Source organism: Dendrobates tinctorius, unplaced genomic scaffold (assembly GCF_039654945.1).
Source record: "Dendrobates tinctorius isolate UK_male_01 unplaced genomic scaffold, ASM3965494v1 ptg000138l, whole genome shotgun sequence".
NCBI classification, from domain to species: Eukaryota; Metazoa; Chordata; class Amphibia; order Anura; family Dendrobatidae; genus Dendrobates; species Dendrobates tinctorius.
Window position 1 is genome coordinate 13920006 of NW_027361806.1, and position 26054 is coordinate 13946059.

The 26054-nt window shown below is 48.1% G+C and overlaps 2 protein-coding genes across 15 annotated transcripts in view; one reads left to right on the forward strand and one right to left on the reverse strand.

Annotated features, from left to right (window-relative positions):
* The window catches only part of DOCK7 (dedicator of cytokinesis 7), a 109295-nt gene that overhangs the window by 62644 nt on the left and 20597 nt on the right, over positions 1-26054 (reverse strand). For all 14 annotated transcript variants that reach the window (XM_073544642.1, XM_073544646.1, XM_073544652.1 and 11 more), the window contains exons 11-14: positions 25245-25410; positions 23472-23614; positions 21438-21531; positions 19624-19786 (exon numbers count right to left, since the gene is read on the reverse strand). In XM_073544642.1, coding sequence (XP_073400743.1) covers positions 19624-19786; positions 21438-21531; positions 23472-23614; positions 25245-25410 — 566 coding nt within the window. The remainder of the gene's footprint in view (positions 1-19623; positions 19787-21437; positions 21532-23471; positions 23615-25244; positions 25411-26054) is intronic.
* On the forward strand, positions 3038-15631 carry ANGPTL3 (angiopoietin like 3). The gene is made up of 8 exons (XM_073544654.1): positions 3038-3098; positions 5392-6073; positions 7295-7405; positions 7746-7863; positions 8632-8751; positions 10437-10532; positions 12684-12950; positions 14051-15631. The coding sequence occupies exons 2-8, from the start codon at positions 5582-5584 to the stop codon at positions 14227-14229; spliced, it is 1383 nt and encodes a 460-aa protein (XP_073400755.1). The 5' UTR covers positions 3038-3098; positions 5392-5581; the 3' UTR covers positions 14230-15631.

Consider the following 26054-nt stretch of genomic DNA (forward strand, 5'->3'; position numbering starts at 1 on the left):
AGCTGGTGGAGACGCTGGGGAGAGAAGCAAAGGTTGGCTGAGCCTTATCTGTATCCAGAGACCCTCCACTGATTTCAACAATGATTGTGTAATACATCTTTTCTCCTGTGGAGGCACTGTAGGGAAAGTGAACATTTACAGCCAGTTACCTCCCAGATCACAACTGATCACATCTCAGAAGCTAACATTATCTTGATGCCAAGCCCGGATTCCCAGGAGATCGGCAGCGCTATTTGCATTTAGTTAATACGGCTGCAGAGATACCGTATGTGAAATATAAGATCCACGTGATCTGCAGACGGTGATGTCGCCTCATTTACACACGCTTCCTGATTCCCGTAAGGCGCTCTCATCTGAACTTTGCATGGCTTTGTTCTGTCTGCTCAGCAGAAATGATCACAGAAAACCCTCAAAAAAAAAAAGAATCTTTAGTGATGGAGCAATCCAGCCACCCCCAAGAGTCGTGTGTCCTAACACCAGCGACAACTTGACTCAAAAGTCCTTCCTTCCTTTGTGAGAATTTGCAAAAGAAAGTGCAGAAAACGTAGTATTATTGACCTGCGCAGCAATACATTGTAGAGGAGGAGGAGACCTGCGCAGCCATACATTGTAGAGGAGGAGGAGACCTGCGCAGTCATACATTGTAGAGGAGGAGACCTGAGCAGCCATACATTGTAGAGGAGGAGGAGAACTGCGCAGCCATACATTGTAGAGGAGGAGGAGAGCTGCGCAGCCATACATTGTAGAGGAGGAGGCGACCTGCGCAGCCATACATTGTAGAGGAGGAGGAGACCTGCGCAGTCATACATTGTAGAGGAGGAGACCTGAGCAGCCATACATTGTAGGAGGAGGAGGAGAACTGCGCAGCCATACATTGTAGAGGAGGAGGAGAGCTGCGCAGCCATACATTGTAGAGGAGGAGGCGACCTGCGCAGCCATACATTGTAGAGGAGGAGGCGACCTGCGCAGCCATACATTGTAGAGGAGGCGACCTGCGCAGCCATACATTGTAGAGGAGGAGGCGACCTGCGCAGCCATACATTGTAGCGGAGGAGGCGACCTGCGCAGCCATACATTGTAGAGGAGGAGGCGACCTGCGCAGCCATACATTGTAGAGGAGGAGGCGACCTGCGCAGCTATACATTGTAGAGGAGGAGGCGACCTGCGCAGCCATACATTGTAGAGGAGGAGGCGACCTGCGCAGCCATACATTGTAGAGGAGGAGGCGACCTGCGCAGCCATACATTGTAGAGGAGGAGGCGACCTGCGCAGCCATACATTGTAGAGGAGGAGGAGACCTGCGCAGCCATACATTGTAGAGGAGGAGGAGACCTGCGCAGCCATACATTGTAGAGGAGGAGGAGACCTGCCCAGCCATACATTGTAGAGAAGGAGACCTGCGCAGCCATACATTGTAGAGAAGGAGACCTGCGCAGCCATACATTGTAGAGGAGGAGACCTGCGCAGCCATACATTGTAGAGGAGGAGACCTGCGCAGCCATACATTGTAGAGGAGGAGGAGATCTGCCCAGCCATACATTGTAGAGGAGGAGGAGATCTGCCCAGCCATACATTGTAGAGGAGGAGGAGATCTGCCCAGCCATACATTGTAGAGGAGGAGACCTGCGCAGCCATACATTGTAGAGGAGGAGACCTGCGCAGCCATACATTGTAGAGGAGGAGACCTGCGCAGCCATACATTGTAGAGGAGGAGACCTGCGCAGCCATACATTGTAGAGGAGGAGACCTGCGCAGGCATACATTGTAGAGGAGGAGACCTGCACAGGCATACATTGTAGAGGAGGAGACCTGAGCAGGCATACATTGTAGAGGAGGAGACCTGAGCAGGCATACATTGTAGAGGAGGAGACCTGAGCAGGCTCTTTGCAGGCTGGGCAAGCAGGACTCGCAGGCTCTTTGCGGGCTGGGCAAGCAGGACTCGCAGGCTCTTTGCGGGCTGGGCAAGCAGGACTCGCAGGCTCTTTGCGGGCTGGGCAAGCAGGACTCGCAGGCTCTTTGCGGGCTGGGCAAGCAGGACTCGTAGGGCTCTTTGCGGGCTGGGCAAGCAGGATTCGCAGGCTCTTTGCGGGCTGGGCAAGCAGGACTCGCAGGCTCTTTGCGGGCTGGGCAAGCAGGACTCGCAGGCTCTTTGCGGGCTGGGCAAGCAGGACTCGCAGGCTCTTTGCGGGCTGGGCAAGCAGGACTCGCAGGCTCTTTGCAGGCTGGGCAAGCAGGACTCGCAGGCTCTTTGCGGGCTGGGCAAGCAGGACTCGCAGGCTCTTTGCGGGCTGGGCAAGCAGGACTCGCAGGCTCTTTGCGGGCTGGGCAAGCAGGACTCGCAGGCTCTTTGCGGGCTGGGCAAGCAGGACTCGCAATCTTATGTTGAGAGGCTCCACATTTCCACGCTGCCTTTATACACAAATCTTAACAACACACTTTAAAAACAAGTAGTTTCCATCTAGATGTAATCTGTGCTCAGAGGTCAGAGCTTCCAAGAGATCAAAATAAGCGATTTCATAAAAGAAATGCTACCAGGGTTCATTACAGACAGAAGACCGGTAAGGTCGAGTCTTGTGAAAGGGGCACTTGTCCTGAGAACAGCGGAGTCATAATTTCCTGGTCTTGTGATTGGAGACACGTTTGTATGTCATAGTGCTGGGACAGGGGTGTAAGAAATTAGGTGAAAAGTCAACGAAGGCGTAAAAAAAGAAAAAAAACTGCATCCAGCCGGTAATGGAGACCAGATGTGACGGAAATCGCATTGGACAAGCTAAACAAACAGAAAAGAGGAAACCAGGTTTACATTGTATTGTGCATCCAGATTAAAAAAAAAATATGTATTTAAAAAATAAATTGTAAGAATTTTTATTTTTTGTTTTTATTTCATGATATGTCTGTAATATTTATTTTTCGTAACGTTCTATGACTCAAACAAAAGAAAAAAAAAAGGGGGAAAAAAATGCAGATTGTTCCCCTTCTGTGTAATTGTGAAATCTGCGGATGAGTCATTTTACACTATATACGTGACGGGCTGCGGAGGTTATGGCACAGATCTGCACCGACGAGGACGGAGAGAAGGGACAGCACTGAACAGAAGGGTGAGTAACTCTGTCCTCCACCAGGACAATCCCCGGACACACCAGGAAATGAGGAATCAGATCATTAATAAACAGGGGCAATGATACTAAACATGGCTACAATATTACTATAGGAGAAGGCAATAATACCAGAAGCACTACATCATTAGACTTTATTCACTTTTTCTTTGCTGTCTGCAAAATGTTGTATTTGTAAAAATCAAGGGGAAAAAGATGGCAGCAACGGGTTCTGATAAATGCCGTATCAGCAGATATTTTCACTTATCAGATGGCACTTTTCAATAAACGTGAAAAAGAAAGACGATCTCACTGGGCATTTCCACAGCAGAAACGCTACCTTAGTGGGAAAGCCCATTTGATTAAGCAAAGAGGGGACAACGGACCACCGGACCCAGCGAGGGCAGGGGGACAGCCAGGGGACCCAGCGAGGGCAGGGGGACAGCCAGGTGACCCAGCGAGGGCAGGGGGACAGCCGGGGACCCAGCGAGGGCAGGGGGACAGCCAGAGGACCCAGCGAGGGCAGGGGGACAGCCAGAGGACCCAGCGAGGGCAGGGGGACAGCCAGAGGACCCAGCGAGGGCAGGGGGACAGCCAGCGGACCCAGCGAGGGCAGGGGGACAGCCAGAGGACCCAGCGAGGGCAGGGGGACAGCCAGAGGACCCAGCGAGGGCAGGGGGACAGCCAGAGGACCCAGCGAGGGCAGGGGGACAGCCAGGGGACCCAGCGAGGGCAGGGGGACAGCCGGGGACCCAGCGAGGGCAGGGGGACAGCCAGCGGACCCAGCGAGGGCAGGGGGACAGCCAGCGGACCCAGCGAGGGCAGGGGGACAGCCAGCGGACCCAGCGAGGGCAGGGGGACAGCCAGCGGACCCAGCGAGGGCAGGGGGACAGCCAGCGGACCCAGCGAGGGCAGGGGGACAGCCAGCGGACCCAGCGAGGGCAGGGGGACAGCCAGCGGACCCAGCGAGGGCAGGGGGACAGCCAGCGGACCCAGCGAGGGCAGGGGGACAGCCAGCGGACCCAGCGAGGGCAGGGGGACAGCCAGCGGACCCAGCGAGGGCAGGGGGACAGCCAGCGGACCCAGCGAGGGCAGGGGGACAGCCAGCGGACCCAGCGAGGGCAGGAGGACAGCCAGCGGACCCAGCGAGGGCAGGAGGACAGCCAGCGGACCCAGCGAGGGCAGGAGGACAGCCAGCGGACCCAGCGAGGGCAGGAGGACAGCCAGCGGACCCAGCGAGGGCAGGGGGACAGCCAACGGACCCAGCGAGGGCAGGCAGAGAGCTAGAAGATGCAGCAAGAGCAGGCAGAGAGCCATTGGACCCATCAAGGGCAGGTGGAGTGCCAGCAGACCCAGCAAAGGCAGGCAGAGAGGCAGCATACTGAGAGAGGGCAGGCGAAGAGCTAACAGACCCAACAAACTCAGGCAGAGAGATAGCGGACCAAACAAGTGAAGTTGGTCAGGTTGAGAGCCAGCGGATCAAGCGAGGGTAGGCAGACAGCCAGTGGACTCAGCAAAGGCACGCAGAGAGCCAGTATACCAAGAGAAAGCAGAGGGCAGGTGGAAGGATAGTGGACCCAGTGAGGGCAGGCAGAAAGCCAGTATACCCAGAGAGGGTAGGCGGAGAGCCAGCAGACCCAGCGAGGGCAGGCAGAAAGCCAGTATACCCAGAGAGGGTAGGCGGAGAGCCAGCAGACCCAGCGAGGGCAGGCAGAAAGCCAATGGACCCAGCGACAGCAGGGGGAGAGCCAGCGGACCTGGTGAGGGCAGGCAGAGAGCCAGCGGACCCAGTGATGTTGGGGACTACCTGACACGGAATGGGGGGGGAACCAATCTCAGGAGGGACAGGGCCACCAGTGGTAGTGAAATCTTTTTTTTTAATAGTCTCTGGCTGATGGTAAGAGCACATAATGCGCTAACAGTTTATAGAAGAGACACAATCTCGTCAGAGTCCGCGATGTTCACATCCATAGCTACAGATCATTCAGTGCAATATTTATCACATCCACACAAAGTAACAAACAATCCTGGATGTAAACTCGGTGCAATCACGTAGCACAAACTGTATCACTACCCAACATAACAATACCAAGAAAACAGCAAATTCCTTCAGAATATCCTTGGGAAAAAATAAAATAAGGGGGAGGGTAACATTGTAGAATAGCAGATTATTTTGTGTGCAGGGAGTTTACGCCACATAAAGGTCAGACCGTCCCTGCGGATAACGTGAAAATGATGATGATGGTGATTGTTTGTGCATGCGGGTTCTTATATGAATGATTTTTTTTCCCTCCAGGCTGTTGTGTCAGCTCCACGTTGCGGAAAGCAAAAAAAAAAAAAAAAGTTGGGCAGAGGTTACATTAGTTCAAGCGTCTCGTTTAATTATCAACCAGTGCACTGTCTGTGCCTAATCTCCACAGCGATATATATAGCCTAATAGTGAGGCAGGAAGGAGACACTCAGCAGCAGGATCCTCGGCAGCCAAGATGAAGGTCCTTCTCCTGCTCCTCCTGCCTCTGGTCTTCTCCGCATCCATCGAGAAACACGAGGACGGCCAGTTCGACTCTTTACCCACAGAACCCAAATCTCGCTTCGCCATGCTGGACGACGTGAGGATCTTGGCTAACGGCCTCCTGCAGCTCGGCCACGGCCTGAAGGATTTCGTCCACAAGACCAAGGGGCAGATCAACGAGATTTTTCAGAAGCTCAACCTTTTCGACAAATCCTTTTACGACCTCTCGGAACAGACTAATGAGATCCGGGAGAAGGAAGAGGAGCTGAAGGAGAAGACGTCCAGGTTGCAAGAAAACAACGAGGAGTTGAAAAACCTGTCGAGTAAAATCTACTCCCAGATTGAGCATCTCCTGCAGGACAAGGTCCAACTTCAAGCCAAGATCGGCCGCCTGGAGGAGAAGCTCAACCAGATCACCGAGGGCCACCAAGAGTTCCAGGACCATAAAGAACTGGCCACGCTGAAGGTAAGACATGATTGTACTAGGAACTTGCTTAAAGAGCAATTCCTTAGGATGCCAAACAACGCACCGCAGGAAATGCTAGGAAGTGTAGATCACAAACAGTGAAACTTGGAAATCGAGGCTCATGGGTACCACAAAGGTAGCAGAGATCTTTAATTCCTCCATATTTTCCACTCCTGCAGCCAAGGGGCCACATCGCATCATGACTATATCTCCGTAAACGACAACTTGGATGCACAAACTATGCAAAACTTGAGTATTGTTTAATTGTTCATGTGCACTTACATTGAAGGAATTGCCTTTTAAGCAATTCCCTACTAAATGCAGGTTCTAAATAAAACAGGGAAAGGTATAAATGTAGCATTACTTATCTAGGTAGATTTGCCATTCAGGAGCCTGGAAAAGCTTGGGGATGAGCTGCTCAGTGGGACTGTAATGGTGGATGTTCCATATTAGGGGGTCCGGGACCATCCATTTTCATTTGGCGCAAACCTGGTCAGAGCTGTGCCCAGACTTGTAGCCTGTACAGATGGTAAGAAGCCATCAATATATGTATAGGAAATTCCGTGTGCGCCCAAATTATACCCTGCGAAACCGAATTATTCACTGCCCTGTGCCCGGCCTCAGGCTACATAGAAAAACATGTTAAATGAACAGCAGGGCAAGCTAGTGCTCTCAGTTATCTGCCACATATATAGCCATCACCCAAGAGCTGAACTCAGCAGCAGGCGCTACAATGTATCAGTGCAGGTTACACCAGGGTAATACAAATGTATCAGGAGGATCGTCTATAGACTGGATACAACTGGGACAAACCCCCAGCTGTGAAAAGGAGTTTTATTCTCACCTTGTGAATGTTTTCATTTGAGGAAAGAAAGCACAGAATTGGAATATGGCGATAAAAAAAAAAAAAAAGTTCAGTGAAAAATTGCAAAACTCTCTATTCCGCAACGAATTAACGTTTTGGCATTGATTTGTCGTCCGCCGTTGCTCCCCCTTATATGGTGGCTCCTCGGTATCCTGCAGGGAATGGGATTTTCTCAGGAGTGTCGGCCTCTTTCATCCCAGGGATAGATGGCGCTTGCTCCTTACTGGCAGCGGTTATTTAGGCAGGACGGGCAGCGATCTGCTGCTACGGAGCAACTGACGGATGAGAATGCGCTATTTTACCCAAAAATTGCTAAAAATAATAATAATAAAAAAAAAAAAAAAAATGTATTTCAGCAATACGTGGAGCAGCAAGACTCGAACATAAGCCGCCTCCTGAAGGTGGTCGCCGACCAGAATGTGCAACTCGATTACCAGAACAGCCAAATTAAGGATCTTGAAGACAAGGTGAGAAATATCATTGAAAAACCAGGTTACAAGAGCTTTCCCCTGCAAGCAATGGCGCAGACTTGAAAAAGTTAGAACAGCGCCCCCCTACAGATTCAGGTTGTGTGTGTTATTGCATCCCAGCTTCAATCACGACAATGGAGCTGAGCTGCAATAACAGATACAACCTGTAAGACTACGGTGGCGCTGTTTTAGGAAGAAAACAGCAATAGTGTACTAATCTTATTCAGTCCTGGTAAGGTTTTCAATTCTGCAAGCAGGATTCAGTATGAGAAGAGAGGCCACTTTCTGCTGTGGTTGGATGGCGGCTGCAGATATTCACCATCATCCTCTCTTCCAGATCGGCAATGCCAGCGTCGGGAACAGTAAGAAGAGTTCACCCAGAAGCAACAAACTCGATGACCCCCGCGCCTTCAATCCAAGCTCAAACTTAACAGAACAGATGCTGGATCCCAACGGTAAAGACATTGCAAGAGCTGCACATGACCACTAGGGGGGGCTCCTGTACACATAACTAGCACTGAGTGCAGGAAGGATCGGGGGGCTCTGATCTTCCCAATACAGTCATTTCTGGTGACATCTTAAAGGTTACCGTCTATTCTGCAAGGGTAGGAAAGTTCTTGCTGCCATAGGATAAGTTTTATAAAGTTTCAAAGAAAAAAACTTCCATTTTTTTTGCAGCCTGCAGTGTAAGAGACATAGCTTCCAAGATGAAAACATCCAATCTTTACACTGCAGGCTGCAAACAAATAAAGCAAAATGGAAGCATTTTCGCTTTAAAACTTTATAAAACTTTTCCTACGGCAGCAGCAAGAACTCTGTAGCGTAATTTTCATATAATATATATATTATACACACATATATGTTCAGGATATAAAATATTGTTTTTGTATTGAAAAAAACTTGCATGTACAGTATATACACATCATTAGGCATAAATTTACGCCTCCATACTTTACACTGCAACCTACATTCACAGAGTGAAAAACAAAAACAAACATGACTGTATATATTGGAAAAGTTGCCACATTGTTTTTCCCAAGCTTCATAATTTTTTTAAGTTTTGCACCCCGCTAATAGTTCTGCTCCCCCCTCCCCCTCCAATGTTCACTCCTTGGCAGTAATTGATAATTTAGTAACAATTTCCAGTATTAAACTAATAATCTGACGGTAACAGAGTAATCTGACTCATTCCTGCTGATAACCTCAAGATTTCTCTCTCACAGTTTCAGATCTGCCGCGGGACTGCAATGACATTTCCAACGATGGCGGGCGGCGGAGCGGCGTCTACATCATAAGACCCAATAACAGCGCAGAGTTCGGCGTCTACTGTGAATTCACCGCAGGTAACAATGGGGCGCACAGGGATCATTATAAGCGCGAGGTCTCCCTCCGCTCATCTCGGACTCCCATCACTGGTGCTGGACGGAACGGGGAGATCGTTACATATACACTATGGGCTCGATTCATCATTTGTGGGGGTTTTTTTTTACTTTTTAAGTCCCTTTTTTTGCTTGTGGTTTTGATTGATTTTTTTTTAAGCCAATTTTTTTTTTTTAAATGTGCACGCGGTCAGTGCATGAATTTTTGGGCAGATTTTAAGAAAAAAAAACTATTTTTGCTACTTTTTTGTGACTTTTAGAGAGTGTTCGGCTAAAACGCTGCAAAAATTTGAGCAAAAACTTCAGGCACGCATAAAGTTACTCTACAAAGGGGAATCGGAGTAGATTTGAGCAAAAAAAAAAAAGTTGAAAATTAAAAAAAAAAATTGACGAATCAAAAAAAAAAAAAAAAAAAGAGGCGAACAAATTAAAGTTTTCTAAAAAAGGCACAAAATGAATGAATAAGGCACAAAAAGAAAAACAGGACAAAACACAATCATGATAAAAAAAAAGGAGCAAATAATGAATTGGGCCCTATATGTGGTTTATTTTGTTCTCTTCACCAATCAAATGCCAGGAGGGATCATGTAGATGCATTTTATTGAACTACTTAAAGGGGTTGTCAAGCGGCGTAACTTGAACCTTGTGAGTCCCAATGGAAAGTTTACAACAGGGCCCTCAACTATCATAGGTCTTAAAAAGTAATTGTCTTCTTATATGGGCCAAAGGAACCTTTGTGGCCCCTAAACTTTAGGGCGACTGCAACCCCAGCACCCACAATAGTTGCACCCATGGGGTTGTCCAATTTATAGACCACTTTCTATGTATCCCAGGATTCTGGGACCCTCATCTATTGGGCAGAGTGGAGAGCACACAAAGTGTCTCTCTCAGGAGGATCCATCCTGTATTACACAGACAACACACTGATATGTAAGGACACCATGCAATACTTCATATCGCCTTCGGAGGAGCTGCAGGGAAACTGAACCCTTAGTGCCCAATCAGTGATTGCATTTCCACCAGACAATTACGGTATTTGGCTCTGTGCAAACTTCATTATTTGCGTGGAAAAAATATAAGCGAAAACCACAAGTCAAAAAGGGAAAAGTGACTTCAAAAAAATAAATTTAAAAAAAAAAACCACACAAATGACAAATTGGGTTTTTAGGCTGCAGGCAGACACTGCTGTGACAGCGCGGCTGAAGCTCTGCATGATCGGGAAATAAAATTGAGTGGATTGGCCATCACAGTGGAAGAACTTGTAATCGGCAGCACCGTATGAACCTAGACTTACTGCCAGGTTTCCTCACAGCTGATTGCTGGGGATAAAGTCTAGAATCCCCTTTAACAAGGGGTGGACAACATTTACTATCGAATGGGGGCAGGAGTCATCTTACTCTCTCTATTCATCCTGGTGTAGTAGTAGTGTATGTAGAAATGCAGGAGGGGAGGAGGGGGATGCAGCTGCAGTTCCCTGCTTTATTTCTGGGGTGCGTCGCATAGCAGCAAAAATGATCCCCAGGATAAGCACTAGAACAGAGATTAAAAAAGACCCAAATTTGCATATTGCACGAAACTTCTGGCTGCACAGCCCCCCCGCAGGAGTCCTGCCTCCGACAATAGTCCCAAGTCACCCTCATGTCTTTCAGACACGGTATGGACAGTCATCCAGAGGAGGACAGATGGATCCGTGGACTTTAATCAGACCTGGGAAGATTACACCAGAGGCTTCGGTGACCTCAGGGGTGAGTTTGTCTTGAAATGTCGCATCCCTCGAAAACCCTTAAAAAAAGGCTTAAAAGATAAATCCGGCAGAAAGGGGCAGTGAGAACACATTACACATTCTGGGGAAAGCTGGGCGACATCCAATAAGCGTTAGCACCCGGCTCTCCCAGACTTTTGAGCGGCGTAGCTGCCGGTGCCGCGGCTGACAGGTGTAGAATCAGCACGTCCCGAAACCTCCAGCACACGAACTGCCATCATGGCTCATTCACTGCCTGCCACCCAGATTTCCCTGGCACACATCACTATGAAGGGCTAATACATGTCTATGTGACTGCCCACTTATCCACAGGGCAGATGATAAATGTGGAACCACTGAGGGTCCAACCGCTAGGACCCCGACTAATGACAACGCTGGGATCAAAGTGTCTGTGCATGGAACAGTACTGAGCATGTGTGACCACTGCAGCACTCTCTGGTCGCACATGCTCATTATCACCCCATGCATTCACACAGGGGACTAAGGCGCCCTCGCTCTCGGGTCAGGTGGGGGGAGTCTAAGCAACAATCATTAATTTACAATCTATTACGTGGCTATTCGAAAACTGCTATTTTTGGAAAGACCCCTTGACAAGGATAGTAGGGGACTGACCCCACATGCAGACGGCACTGTGACACTCATTTTTGGCACAAGCCAGAGGACTGAGGCAACCTCACCCCGTTGCTGTGAGGCCCGCCGTCCCCATTGCATCACGCAGACCTCATTACTGTATGGCCCGCCATCCTCATTACATCACGCCAACCCCATTACTGTATGTCCTGCCGTCCCCATCACATCACGCTGACCCCATTATTGTATGTTCCACCGTCCTCATTACATCATGTACTGCCGTCCCCATTGCATCGCGCTGACCCCATTGCTGTATGTCCCGCCGTCCCTATTGCATCATGCCGACCCCATTACTGTATGTCCCACCATCCCATCACATCATGCTGACCCCATTATTGTATGTCCCACCTTCCTCATTACATCATGTACCGCCGTCACCATTGCATCGCGTGACCCCATTGCTGTATGTCCCGCCGTCCCTATTGCATCACCCCGACCCCATTACTGTATGTCCCACCGTCCCCATCACATCACGCTGACCCCATTATTGTATGTCCCACCGTCCTCATTACATCATGTCCCGCCGTCCCCATTGCATCGCGCTGACCCCATTGCATCACGCTGACCCCATTACTGTATGTCCCGCCGTCCCCATTGCATCACCCTGACCCCATTACTGTATGTCCCGCCATCCCCATTGCATCACGCTGACCCCATTACTGTATGTCCCGCCATCCCCATTGCATCACGCTGACCCCATTAATGTATGTCCCGCCGTCCCCATTGCATCACGCCGTCACCATGCAGACATCATTCGGTAGAGATCTCATTTATCTAAAAGAGGCAAACAAGCTGAGAAGCCCATCGTCCAACCCCGCAGGGCCAATCATCGGGGGCCACTGCCGGATCACACGACACCGCCTTTGTTTACACTGGTTAATAAATCACCGCGCACGGACCAAAAACTAACAGAGCTGCACTCGCTGGCACAACGCTGGGTCAAAACACGCACCAGGGGGGCGACTACCGCCGCACGAGACCGCTATAAATACAGAAAGCGATGACCCAGTCTATAAATAATACGGTCACAGAAAGGGACACTTTGTGCAATTTTTTAAAATACGTTAACCATTTATTACATGAAAAAAAGAACTGCTGGTTCGGCTATATCCCTTTAAGATCCTTAAAGGGGTTATCCATGGTAATGAAAAAGCTGCTCACAGCATAAAAATACTCAAAGTAATGAAACAAGTTATAGTCAACATTTTACATCTGACTGTTCCAGAGCTTTGGCTCCGATGCTCCCGACTCCAGGGGTCTGGTATATACAGACGAGACACAAATCTGGAGCGTCGGGGATGAGAATAAAGGGGCAAGTGTGAGCTATTTCTTCATTTTACCTGTATTGCTGATGCAGTGTTTATCTTTTTCATTACCGTGGACGACCCCTTTAAATCTTAAAGGGATATACTGGTATCGACAAATGTTATTTTTGTCTATGTGCAGCTTTTTCAACATCTCGGACAGCCCCTTTAAGACTTTGATGGTTTCCTCTCGCTTCCAGGTGAATTCTGGCTCGGCCTGCAGAAGATCCTCGCTCTGTCCCAGCAGGCGGACTACATCCTGCACATCGAGCTGCAGGACTGGAAGAATAACAATCGCTTTGTGGAGTATTTATTCTCGCTGGGGAATGAGGAAACGAGCTTCACCCTGCAACTGTCCCAGGTCCTGGGGAACGTGCCGGGCGCTCTGCCCGAATACACCCCGCTGCCCTTCTCTACCAGCGACCACAACACCCAACATCTCAAGTGTCCTGTAGAAACGTCATCAGGTAATGCACCGAGCAGAGCGATGGGTCGTGCCCCTCGGCCAGCTTTATAGGGGTCATCCAGCGCCTCTCACTTCTGCATTGAGAGGCATCAGCGTCCACCAGGAATCGTGCAGATCTCCTAAATTAATAGGCCTACCCATATCAGACAGTCAGCAAAGTGCCGCACCTCCCAATGAGAAAGCAAGAGGCGCTGGAAAACCCCTTTAAGAAATTTGGGAAAAATGCAGGAACAGGGGAGCAAATCCCTAATACTTGCACAAAGGTGCTTAATGCAGTACTTAAGTGTTAACCCGCGATTGTCAAGCAGATGCATGGCACTCCTGGAAAGAACAGAGTCATTTTTGACTACTATTTAGATACGTCTTCTCTTAAAGGGGTTGTTCAATACTTGGACAACCCCTTATCAAATTCCTGTTCTACCCTCCCCCCAAGTAAAATAATAGCACACAGTCAACTCCAGCGCCACCATTGGTCTAGCGGTGTCCCAAGAGAACCAGTGCCGACAACTCTGGAATGGCGCCGACACCGGAGGGAAGTATAGCTGCCATTATTTTACTTGGGGGAAACAGTGATTAAGAAATGGTTGTCCAAGTAGGGGACAACGCTTTTAAAGGGGTTGTCCAGAACTTTGATAAGATAGGTCATCAATATCAGTCGGCGGGATTTTGACCTCCCGGCACAAACATAGATCAGCTGTTTCCAAGCTGCATGGCATCAGGAGGTACACGGTCTAAGAGCTGGAACAGCACAGCTCAGGATACTGCATAGAGGCCACACCCAGGTACTGCAGTTCAGCTCGTATTGAAGTAAATGTGATCTGAGCTGCGGTCCCTGAGATCTGCCACTGCATGGTGTACGGTGCTGTGCTGTTCTGGCTGCATGCACTGTAAACTTTCCATGGTCATGACTCCAGCTATCAGCTGAGCGGTGGTGGTGACAAGTGTGGGACCAAATAGCTTTTCCAGGTTTGTAGGTCATTAATATCATCCGAATACATCTTGGAGTAAGAACTTACAAGGTTCACAACGAACTAAGATATCTGCAATGGAGAAAGTATTCACCTCCCAGGTTTAGGCTAAGTATCTCACCTTTTGTTGCAGGTGGCTGGTGGAAAGCGTCATGCGGAGGAACCAACCTGAACGCAAAGTACAGAACCAGGGTGAAAGGAGAGAGACGGCGAGGACAAGGCTTGTCTTGGAAACCAGAGAAGGGGAGAATGTACTCGCTCAAGTCCACCAAGATCATGCTCTACCGCACCGAGATGGAAAATTTCGAGTAGTGACAAAGGGGCTCCTCGACTGAGGAACAAGCCTCACATCAGTCACCAGATGCTTCATAGAGGACTTTCCGATACCGAGGGACTAACAAGACTCCTCCGGGGACTGCAGAGATCATTCAATTCCATGTGGGTGGAAGAAGAGACTCGTGGAAGAAGCCGTAAAACCCGCTCGTAAGAATCATGCACCGCGATGTAGCCAGGGGGTTCATAAAACCAAAAACAGGCCGCACGCACCATTAATAATGACTGATGTACAGCTGGGAGAAAGTTACTCTTAAAGGGATATTCCCATTATATAATGAAGATGGACCAAACCATAGTAACGGCTACCTGGAAATAAGTAATGTCTTTATATGTAAATGTTACTTGTCCTGGCTCTTATTGAAGAGACATAGCAGTGTATGGAGACTTATTCACAGGCAATGCTTTATGGGAAAAGGAATATGCTAATTACCCCAATCCTCTTGTCATATGGATGAGAACAAATTTGCATAGAATGAATATGAGGCAAAAGCTAGAATGTTACAATGTTTCTTATAAGCAAATGCGTCAAGAAGAAAAGTCAGCTTCGCTTTAAATTTTACGCAGAACTGTCACTTGCTAATATGTTTTTTTTTTCTACCTGGTGTAAATGCCGCTGTTCTCCTGAATCCACCGATGTTTTTCTTTTCTTTCTGCGCCTCTCCAGTCCTGAGATATGGCCTCCTCTTCCCTGTATATACATCTAGTCTATTTGGCCATCTGGGTGTGGTCATTGACGCCCACAGAGAAGAGCGGACAGGCCCGCCCACTAGGAAAAGACGACTAGAAGAAAAGTCCAGATCTCAGGAACGGAGAGGAGCAAAAATAAAAGAAACACATTGCCAGATTCAGGAAAACAGTAGCATTTTCACCAGGTGAAAAAAAAAACAACTACAGATTTATGGCAAGTGACAGATCTTCTAAAGGCCATATTCAAGATGGCAGTGGGTTAGAAAAATTTATAGATTGACTGACAACCAAAATTTGGAGGATTCCTGACTTTTAAATTATTAAGAATGGGAGGCATATTGCTAATCTTAAGTCTGAACTGCAAAAAAATATCCAAGATGTGTAAATACTGGTACCCAAAACTGTAAGAGAGACCTCTGTTTCCACTGTATTTATCTAGAGCCTCATTTGAATCAGTAGCTTGACTGCCCCTTTAAGCAGTCGTGGGCTTAACTATCACTAGGTCATATTGACTTCTGTACTGTAAGCTTATTATATTAATAGCCGCTACGTCTGTAGGTGTAGACACTGGATACCCTGCTCATTTGCCTTCTTTACAGTTTTTTTATATGTATTATGGACGTTTAGAGACGTGACATTATATTGCCGGAATTTTTTAATATGTTTTGTAATAATAAAAATGAAGACTGCAGACGTCCTACAGTTTTGTTATTCCTCCTCGGGGATATTTATAGCATATTTACAGGAAATCCCAATAAACATCTGATCGATGCAGGTCTTGCAGATGGGACTTCAGTCCAGAAAGCGCGAAAAAGTAAAATAGGAGGTGGCCACACATGCGAAGGTTCTACCTATTAATTTCTATGGGAGCTTGTGCTGAAAAACTAGCCCAGCACAAATGTTCTTGGCAGGGATATGCCTCCAACAATCTCACAGTCCAACATTTCCTCCTCTCGCTCGTTCTCCCTTGCCGCCTCTTCCTCGCTCTCCTGCCTTCCTTTCCACCTTTGCCTCACGATCCCGCCTTCCTTTCTTCCTCCCTCTCTCCCGTCTTCCTTTCCGCCTCTGCCTTGCTCTCCTGTCTTTCTTTTCGTCTCTGCCTCGCTCTCCCGCCCTTCCTTTCCACCTCTGCCTCGCTCTCCTGTCTTTCTTTTCGTCTCTGCCTCGCTCTCCCGCCCTTCCTTTCCACCTCTGCCTCGCTCTCCCGCCTTCCTTTCCGCCTTTGCCTCACTAGCCAGCCTTCCTTTCCGCCTCGCTCTCCCGACCTCCCTTTCTGCCTTTGCCTCGCTATCCCGCCTTCCTTTCCGCCTCGCTATCCCGCCTTCCTTTCCACCTCGGCCTCGCTATCCAGCCTTCCTTTCCGCCTCGGCCTTGCTCTTCTGCATCAAGCTCTCCCGCCTTCCTTTCCGTCTCTGCCTCGCTCTCCCGCCTTCCAAGACATAGAACTGAGAGACCAAAAAAGACCCAAAATCCTCTGTACTTACTCCCATAAGCAAAAGATGTAAAACATCAGAGTGTATTTTCTGCCTCCGTTTTTTACATATGCAGTCAAGTGCACAACACTGGTGGAGAACGGCATGGAGGAACATAAGCCACGGATTTGCAACTTAAGCACAAAGAGACACGAACCAGATGAAGGTGAACAAATCCTATAGAAGCTGAACTGCAGTACCAGAGAACGGCCACTACACAAAGTATGCCGCTGTGCACCAGGCCCTGCCCACCTGCTAACAGCTGATCGATGGTGGTGCCGATCACAGGACCCCTACAAGTGATATTCATGCCTTACCCTGGACAGCCCCTTTAAATGCTGGCAATGCCCCAGGTATTTATGCGGAAGTCTTGCTCTTCCCATACTTATGATGTATTTGCTTTGGTTAATATCATGCGCCGCCTGTTTTTCCACTTTATGGAAAGTGAGCCGTGATCTTTATTTAGCGCTCGCTCAGGATAAGCAGCTTGTTACTTATAATGAAAAGAAACTCCTTTAAAAGTCTTTGTTTCCAGAAGGAATCGCAGCTCTGGAGCACAGAACGGCACCAGTAAATACCTTCCCATCCCCATTACTCACGTCTCGCAGCGATCATCAGCCGGGCCGGTGGCCCTCGGGGACGACTACATTACAGGCGACAGTGATTATCACGTCATATTGATTACACTCTCCGAGTTCTCTTAACCTTCAAAGAAAATGTCAACTGGTCTCCTGGGCCGACGCCGGGGGTCTATGGAGGTCCGGGAGACTAGAGGTTGCTCAGAGGAGAGCTGACTGCAGCTACCTCTGCAACTGGCAAGGAGGCGCGGAGGATGTAAAGGGACCGGGATCATCAATGGAGGAGTCATAAAAGCTGCAGATCGCTGCTATAGACGGATACGAGAGCGACGAACCCGAACACTGGGACCAAGGAGGAGATTACACTGAGCGCAGGAACAATGAGAGACGAAAGATGAGCAACTACAGGAAATTCTGTATATAAAATAACGACTTTACTTACAGTGATCCGACTGTTTCTTTTGTTTATTCCTCTTTGTACGACAGTTTATACATAAAATAATGTATAGTACATATAGTCCCATTACATTACTGATCCTGAGTAATGTATTGCATTATACTCCAGAGCTGCATTCACTATTCTGCTGGTGCAGTCACTGTGTACATACATTACATTACTGATCCTGAACTAGTCCTGAGTTACATCCTGTATTATACTCCAGAGCTGCACTCACTATTCTGCTGGTGCAGTTACTGTATACATACATTACTGATCCTGTGTTACATCCAATATTATACTCCAGAGCTGCACTCACTATTCTGCTGGTGCAGTTACTGTATACATACATTACATTACTGATCCTGAGATACATCCTGTATTATACTCCAGAGCTGCACTCACTATTCTGCTGGTGCAGTCACTGTGTACATACATTACTGATCCTGACCTGATCCTGAGTTATTGTTATTATTATTATTTATTTATATAGCACCATTGATTCCATGGTGCTGTACATGAGAAGGAGTTACATACAAATTACAGATATCACTTACAGTAAACAAACTAACAATGACAGACTGATACAGAGGAGAGAGGAACCTCCTGTATTATACTCCAGAGCTGCACTCACTATTCTGCTGGTGCAGTCACTGTGTACATACATTACATTACTGATCCTGAGTTACCTCCTGTATTATACTCAAGAGCTGCACTCACTATTCTGCTGGTGCAGTCACTGTGTACATACATTACATTACTGATCCTGAGTTACCTCCTGTATTATACTCCAGAGCTGCACTCACTATTCTGCTGGTGCAGTCACTGTGTACATACATTACTGATCCTGAGTTACATCCTGCATTATAGTCCAGAGCTGCACTCATTATTCTGCTGGTGCAGTCACTGTGTACATACATTACATTACTGATCCTGAGTTACCTCCTGTATTATACTCCAGAGCTGCACTCACTATTCTGCTGGTGCAGTCACTGTGTACATACATTACATTACTGATCCTGAGTTACATCCTGCATTATAGTCCAGAGCTGCACTCATTATTCTGCTGGTGCAGTCACTGTGTACATACAATACATTACTGATCCTGAGTTACATCCTGTATTATACCCCAGAGCTGCACTCACTATTCTGCTGGTGCAGTCACTGTGTACATACATTACATTACTGATCCTGAGTTACATCCTGTATTATACCCCAGAGCTGCACTCACTATTCTGCTGGTGCAGTCACTGTGTACATACATTACATTACTGATCCTGATTTACCTCCTGTATTATACTCCAGAGCTGCACTCACTATTGTGCTGGTGCAGTCACTGTGTACATACATTACATTACTGATCCTGAGTTACATCCTGCATTATAGTCCAGAGCTGCACTCATTATTCTGCTGGTGCAGTCACTGTGTACATACATTACATTACTGATCCTGAGTTACCTCCTGTATTATACTCCAGAGCTGCACTCACTATTCTGCTGGTGCAGTCACTGTGTACATACATTACATTACTGATCCTGAGTTACATCCTGCATTATAGTCCAGAGCTGCACTCATTATTCTGCTGGTGCAGTCACTGTGTACATACAATACATTACTGATCCTGAGTTACATCCTGTATTATACCCCAGAGCTGCACTCACTATTCTGCTGGTGCAGTCACTGTGTACATACATTACATTACTGATCCTGAGTTACATCCTGTATTATACCCCAGAGCTGCACTCACTATTCTGCTGGTGCAGTCACTGTGTACATACATTACATTACTGATCCTGAGTTACATCCTGTATTATATACTCCAGAGCTGCACTCATTATTCTGCTGGTGCAGTCACTGTGTAGATGCATTATTTACATGAGCTTTATATAACCCGACCACCCACCATTGATTGGTTCATTGCTGCCTATGCACACAGTAGGCAGAAAGATGTCAATCAATGATGTGGATAAAGCTTATCAATGAGAAGACTAGCAGAGCTGCAGCAGATAACACAGGGATAGCATGAAAACTGCAGCAAGCAGACGAGTAAGTGACATAGCTGGAATCAGGCACCCTGACCCTATTCTATGCTGCCCTCGGACTGAGAAGCATAAATCTAAAGAGGTGACAACAACCCCACCAGGTTTCTTTTCTTTGCAGCTATATCAAATAAGATGAGAACCGTCTTGTACATCACCTGTAAGTAGTGTTGGGGACATAGACGTCTCGGGCGGGGAACTCCAGGATCTCTCTGGTCGGCCGCACTCTGCTGTCCGGATACGGCTTCACTTGTAACAGTTCGGGTGTCAGGCAATAATTGGGGTTGTCAGGTGCCGGCGAGATGTCGATCTTCAGCTGAGCTGGAAAATAGAACAATCTGGGATTCAGAGTCTTCTATCCTTTTATAAAAGATACCAAACATTATCTACAGTGTTCTATAATGCTGTAGATAAGCCCCCGATCCGACCTGCAAGATAAGAAAAATAACTTTTATTATACTCACCTGCAGGGCGGTCCGGTCCGATGGGTGTCACAGGTCCAGGTCCGGCACCTCCCATCTTCTTATGATCGCCGTCCTCCTGCTTGCATCGTCGCTAACCAGCATTGCGCTCCTGCGCAGGCGCACTTCTATGCCCTGGTGAGGGCAGAGCAAAGTACTGCTGTGCGCAGGTGCCGGGAAAGGTCAGAGAGGTCCAGCGCCTGCGCACTGCAGGAATTTGCTCTGCCCTCACCAGGGCATAGAAGTGCGCCTGCGCAGGAGCGCAATGCTGGGAAGCCATGAAGCTAGCAGGAGGACGGCATCGCAAGAAGAAGGGAGGCGCCGGACCCGGATCTGCGACACCCATCGGACCGGACCACCCGACAGGTGAGTGTAATAACACTTATTTTTCTTCTCTTGCAAGTCGGATCGGGGGCTTATCTACAGCATTATAGAATGCTGCGTATAAGCCCTGAAAGGCGGTGGCAGCATCTTATAGCAGCCAAAACAGGTGACAGGTTCCCTTGAAAGGGAATGTATCACATAGATATTGTTTACTGATTAAATCCAGAGTGATACAGTTTTGTTTCTTGTTATTGGTTTCTATGTTCTGATTGTGGATTATTTTTGTTCTACTTTTTTTACAGCGTTATGGGAGCGCCCATCTCATCTGAGCGACTGATATGAGAATTTATAGCAGCCAGTCTGTGCAGAGAGGTGGTGGAGGGGAGCTGTGACATCAGCAATTGTGAATGCTAGATTCTGTGTTAACACCTCTATATACAGCTGATATCAGTGATTGTACAGAAGGAGGAAGAGGTGAGCTGTGACATCTATTGTGAATGGTGGATCCTGCATTATCTCCTGTGTACAGGAGGAGGAGGTGAGTAGTGACTTCACCTATTGTGTATGTTGGATCCTGTGTTATTTCCTGTATATAGAGGTGTTATCAGTTACTGTACAAGAGGAAGAGGAGGCGAGCTGTGATATCTATTGTGAATGGTGGATCCTGTGTTATCTACTGTATATAGTGGTGTTATCAGTCATTGTACAGGAGGAGGTGGTGAGCTGTGACATCTATTGTAAATGGTGGAGCCTGCATTATCTCCTGTGTATAAAGGTGTTATCAGTCATTGTTCAGGAGGAGGTGGTGAGCTGTGATATCTATTGTGAATGATGGATTCTGTGTCATCTCCTGTGTATAGAGATGTCACCGGTCAGTGTAATGAGATATATATTTTCTTTTAATATAGATACTGATATTTGATAAATAACAAAAAATCTTAAATATAAGATAAACATAAAACCTTGCTGTCGTAACAAAGCTCCCAGTGTACAAAAGACAACGCCAGAGCAGAGCGCACCTCGTGTCCAGGATGGGACACGAGGACACCGGATGGAGGAGATTACGGTTGCCGGCAGCTCCGCTCCTTGTCCCTGACTCATCATGTAAGAAGTTGGTGACTAACGAACACATCACTGCAGGATCCCCGCCCGTCGCTGGCTCATGTGTAACGGAGGACATCAATTACCAGTAATGGGGCGCAGCCTTCTTAAAACAGAAGACGGTCTCCTCATATCGGCCAGGAATTTATACAGATCTTCATCACTTAGTCGATCGCCTTCCTGAAAAAACAACAATAAATGAAGAAGTAATCCACAGAATGCGGGGAACAGATCCATCTACAGGTTCACGTCGTGGTGGCCTAAAAAAGGTAAAATTGGTGAAATCAAGGGGTTAAAAAAAAAATATCCCCAACACGAAACTTTTTGCAACTAGTTTATGGGGTGTTTTTTTTTAACCCCTTAATGGATTACACCAATTTTTTTTTTTTCTTTTTTCCAAAGAGCCATAACTTTTTTTTTTCTGAGGTATGAGAGTTGTTTTATGTTTGGTTGTTATTTTACAGTAACAGAAAAAAAACCCACAACACTATGATTCTTCACATTGGTACGATTACGGCGATATCAAATGGATGTTTAATTTTTTTTTGTAACTTTTTTCTGAATTACTTGTGTTGCCAGTTTCTGAGATTCATAACTTTTATTTAGGTGGAGTTTAATAATGTTTTTTTATTACGTCGGACTTTGATGAATGTGGCGGTAAAGAATAAGCTTATTATTTTTTTAAATTTTACTTTTTTTGAGCCTGCTTTAGAGGCGGGATCCGGCGCCTATCCTGCTTTAGAGGCGGGATCCGGCGCCTATCCTGCTTTAGAGGCGGGTTCCGGCGCCTATCCTGCTTTAGACGCGGGTTCCGGCGCCTATCCTGCTTTAGACGCGGGTTCCGGCGCCTATCCTGCTTTAGACGCGGGTTCCGGCGCCTATCCTGCTTTAGACGCGGGTTCCGGCGCCTATCCTGCTTTAGACGCGGGTTCCGGCGCCTATCCTGCTTTAGACGCGGGTTCCGGCGCCTATCCTGCTTTAGACGCGGGTTCCGGCGCCTATCCTGCTTTAGACGCGGGTTCCGGCGCCTATCCTGCTTTAGACGCGGGTTCCGGCGCCTATCCTGCTTTAGAGGCGGGTCCCGGCGCCTATCCTGCTTTAGAGGCGGGTCCCGGCGCCTATCCTGCTTTAGAGGCGGGTCCCGGCGCCTATCCTGCTTTAGAGGCGGGTTACGGAGCCTATCCTGCTTTAGAGGCGGGTTACGGCGCCTATCCTGCTTTAGAGGAGGGTTACGAAGCCTATCCTGCTTTAGAGGAGGGTTCCGGCGCCTATCCTGCTTTAGAGGCGGGTTCCGGCGCCTATCCTGCTTTAGAGGCGGGTTCCGGAGCCTATCCTGCTTTAGAGGTGGGTTACGGAGCCTATCCTGCTTTAGAGGCGGGTTCCGGCGCCTATCCTGCTTTAGACGCGGGTTCCGGCGCCTATCCTGCTTTAGAGGCGGGTTCCGGCGCCTATCCTGCTTTAGAGGCGGGTCCCGGCGCCTATCCTGCTTTAGAGGCGGGTCCCGGCGCCTATCCTGCTTTAGAGGCGGGTTACGGAGCCTATCCTGCTTTAGAGGCGGGTTACGGCGCCTATCCTGCTTTAGAGGAGGGTTACGAAGCCTATCCTGCTTTAGAGGAGGGTTCCGGCGCCTATCCTGCTTTAGAGGCGGGTTCCGGCGCCTATCCTGCTTTAGAGGCGGGTTCCGGAGCCTATCCTGCTTTAGAGGTGGGTTACGGAGCCTATCCTGCTTTAGAGGCGGGTTCCGGCGCCTATCCTGCTTTAGAGGCAGGTTACGGCGCCTATCCTGCTTTAGAGGCGGGTTACGGCGCCTATCCTGCTTTAGAGGCGGGTTTCGGTGCCTATCCTGCTTTAGAGGTGGGTTCTGCCACTTCCGATGTGCAGAATGAACCAAGGTGATAAACAGCTTTCAACATGGAAAAAAAAATGTAAAATTACAGAAAACAAGAACAACCCCCCACCCACCTTTTTACATTCAAATTAGTAAGTCTGGTAGTTATGTAGTTATATAGTTACCCTGAAACAGAGAAGGGTATGGTGGAGGGGGTGGAAGTGTAATGGGAGCGGTGTAATTCCTCATGTTTGTCCCACTGTCAATAACTGTCTGGGATCGGTCTTCCCACCTGTTTAAAGAAGTTGGTGACGGTCAGTGTTGCAGGCCGGAAGCTTGTCAGGTTGCAGGACTCGTCTCCGCTAGTGGTGCGCTCCAAGGACCTCCTGCCAACAATGCTGGAATTGCGACGTTCTGACCAGGAACCTTTCCGTTCTGAAGAAACGAGAGATAGATTAGAATATTATCTGCAAATAATATTAAGCCTCCGTATTTAGATTAAAAAAAAAAACAAACAACAACAGTAATTACAGGTGGATTTAAGTAATTTTATGCCAGAGCCTTAATATGCACCTTTGTCATAGAACTGCAGAATTGAAACACCAGTGGGCATTATCTCAAGGCATGTACAGCTGCAGCTTCAGAGCTCAGTGGGCATTACCACCCTAAATGCATAACTGTACGTGCAGACCGGCAGAATTCAGAGCTCAATAAGCATTCTCCCACGGAACGAAGTGCTTCAGATCCAGACCTCAGTTGGCATTACCTCCCAGCATGTAGTGCTTCATATCCAGATCTCAGTGGGCATTACCTCCCTGCATGTAGTGCTTCAGATCCAGACCTCAGTGGGCATTACCTCCCTGCATGTAGTGCTTCAGATCCAGACCTCAGTGGGTATTACCTCCCAGCATGTAGTGCTTCATATCCAGATCTCAGTGGGCATTATCTCCCTGCATGTAGTGCTTCAGATCCAGACCACCTCAGTTGGCATTACCTCCCAGCATGTAGTGCTTCATATCCAGATCTCAGTGGGCATTATCTCCCTGCAAGTAGTGCTTCAGATCCAGACCACCTCAGTGGGCATTACCTCCCTGCATGTAGTGCTTCATATCCAGATCTCAGTGGGCATTATCTCCCTGCAAGTAGTGCTTCAGATCCAGACCTCAGTGGGCATTACCTCCCTACATGTAGTGCTTCAGATCCAGACCACCTCAGTGGGCATTACCTCCCTACATGTAGTGCTTCATATCCAGATCTCAGTGGGCATTATCTCCCTGCAAGTAGTGCTTCAGATCCAGACCTCAGTGGGCATTACCTCCCTGCATGTAGTGCTTCAGGTCCAGACCTCAGTGGGCATTACCTCCCTGCATGTAGTGCTTCAGATCCAGACCTCAGTGGGCATTACCTCCCTGCATGTAGTGCTTCAGATCCAGACCTCAGTGGGCATTACCTCCCTGCATGTAGTGCTTCAGATCCAGACCTCAGTGGGCATTACCTCCCTGCATGTAGTGCTTCAGGTCCAGACCTCAGTGGGCATTACCTCCCTTCACATTGAGCTACAGAGCCCAATTGTCATTACCTGTAAGCTTATTTGATCTTATTCACTGCTGTGCCCTTTGTTCACCCCATAACTCCCTCACACTGACATGACATTGTCAGCTGGGATTTCACAAAAATGCAGCTCATCAGTCTCATACGGGATATACCCTGCAGTGCATGAAATGCAAGAGTAACGCACGGGTGCAGCCTACAAACAAACCATGCATTTACTGAGAGGCATAGGTCTGCACAGGAGCTGTATACCCAAAACGGTAAAATGTTTTATTACATAAGACTATGTTTAGATAAGATACAGATTGCCCTTGTGATTTTGTTGTAGACCCGTTCATCTAATATAAGTTACTAGTTGAGCTTTTTTATAACAGACATGGCGAACTCTGAACAATAAAGCAATTAAAGTTCAGCAAGTTGGTGTTCCTGGTTTTCTTAATAATCGATGGTCTTTAAACAATTCCCACCTCCGACAACCTTTCTACAGACGAGTATAAAAATGCCAGCGTAATACCTCCAGGTCCTATTTCTAACTCTGTGGAGTCGCGCTCCAGGCTCCCGGCGCTGCTCACTATGTTCATTAGATGAATTGCTGTCCATGCAAAGGGCATGCGATACCTCCCCAGCCGCTGGCAGAACAGCTCGCCCTGACTCCGCAGCTTCTCCAGCTTCTCTTTATTCTGTAAAGTCATTTACAAGGAGGAATCAGGACAGGACAAACAGAAGCAGAGAACACAGGCGTCACTTACAGCATAAGGACCAAGTCCATGACACATTGATCATATGTGCTGCCAGAAACCTGCAGCCGGATCCTCCGACTTTGCCTGCAACTTGCGTGAAGGGGCACCGCATCGTGGAGAGGCACTGCAGCGTGGAAGGGGAACGGAAAGATGAAGGGCACTGCAGCGTGGAACGGCACTGCAACGTGGAACGGAACCGCAGCATGGATACTATGGATGGTGCGTAAGACATTACACCCTTTGAGCAGCTGGAATTATTCAGCCTCAGAAGGGTTCTACAAAAACTAATCAAAGCTGGCCGCCATCACCTATTTCAGGATGCAATCGGTCCTTGGCAGTCTTTAGGATAGGTGGCATCAGGACAGTTTACAGCATAGCGCAGTGTCCCGTTGTAGACCTGTCAGGCTGAGTAAAAGATAAGTTGCGCTCATTCACTATGCTGCTTATCGGCTTGACAGGAACTTGCTTAGAGACATCTGCATCGAGCAGCATGAAATAAGTGACGGCGGCTGTCATGGTTACTTTTCAGACACCCCCTTTAAGGTCCAGCCATTTGTTTCCCATCAGGATCATTTAGGATATGC

What these genes read in the sequence shown, in the direction of transcription:
- ANGPTL3 (XM_073544654.1), top strand. Translation starts at nt 5,582, where the DNA reads ATGAAGGTCCTTCTCCTGCTCCTCCTGCCTCTGGTCTTCTCCGCATCC. An exon ending in ACAGATGCTGGATCCCAACG is followed by an intron (nt 7,864 to 8,631) that starts GTAAAGACATTG and finishes TCTCTCTCACAG; the next exon opens with TTTCAGATCTGCCGCGGGAC. An exon ending in CTACTGTGAATTCACCGCAG is followed by an intron (nt 8,752 to 10,436) that starts GTAACAATGGGG and finishes CATGTCTTTCAG; the next exon opens with ACACGGTATGGACAGTCATC.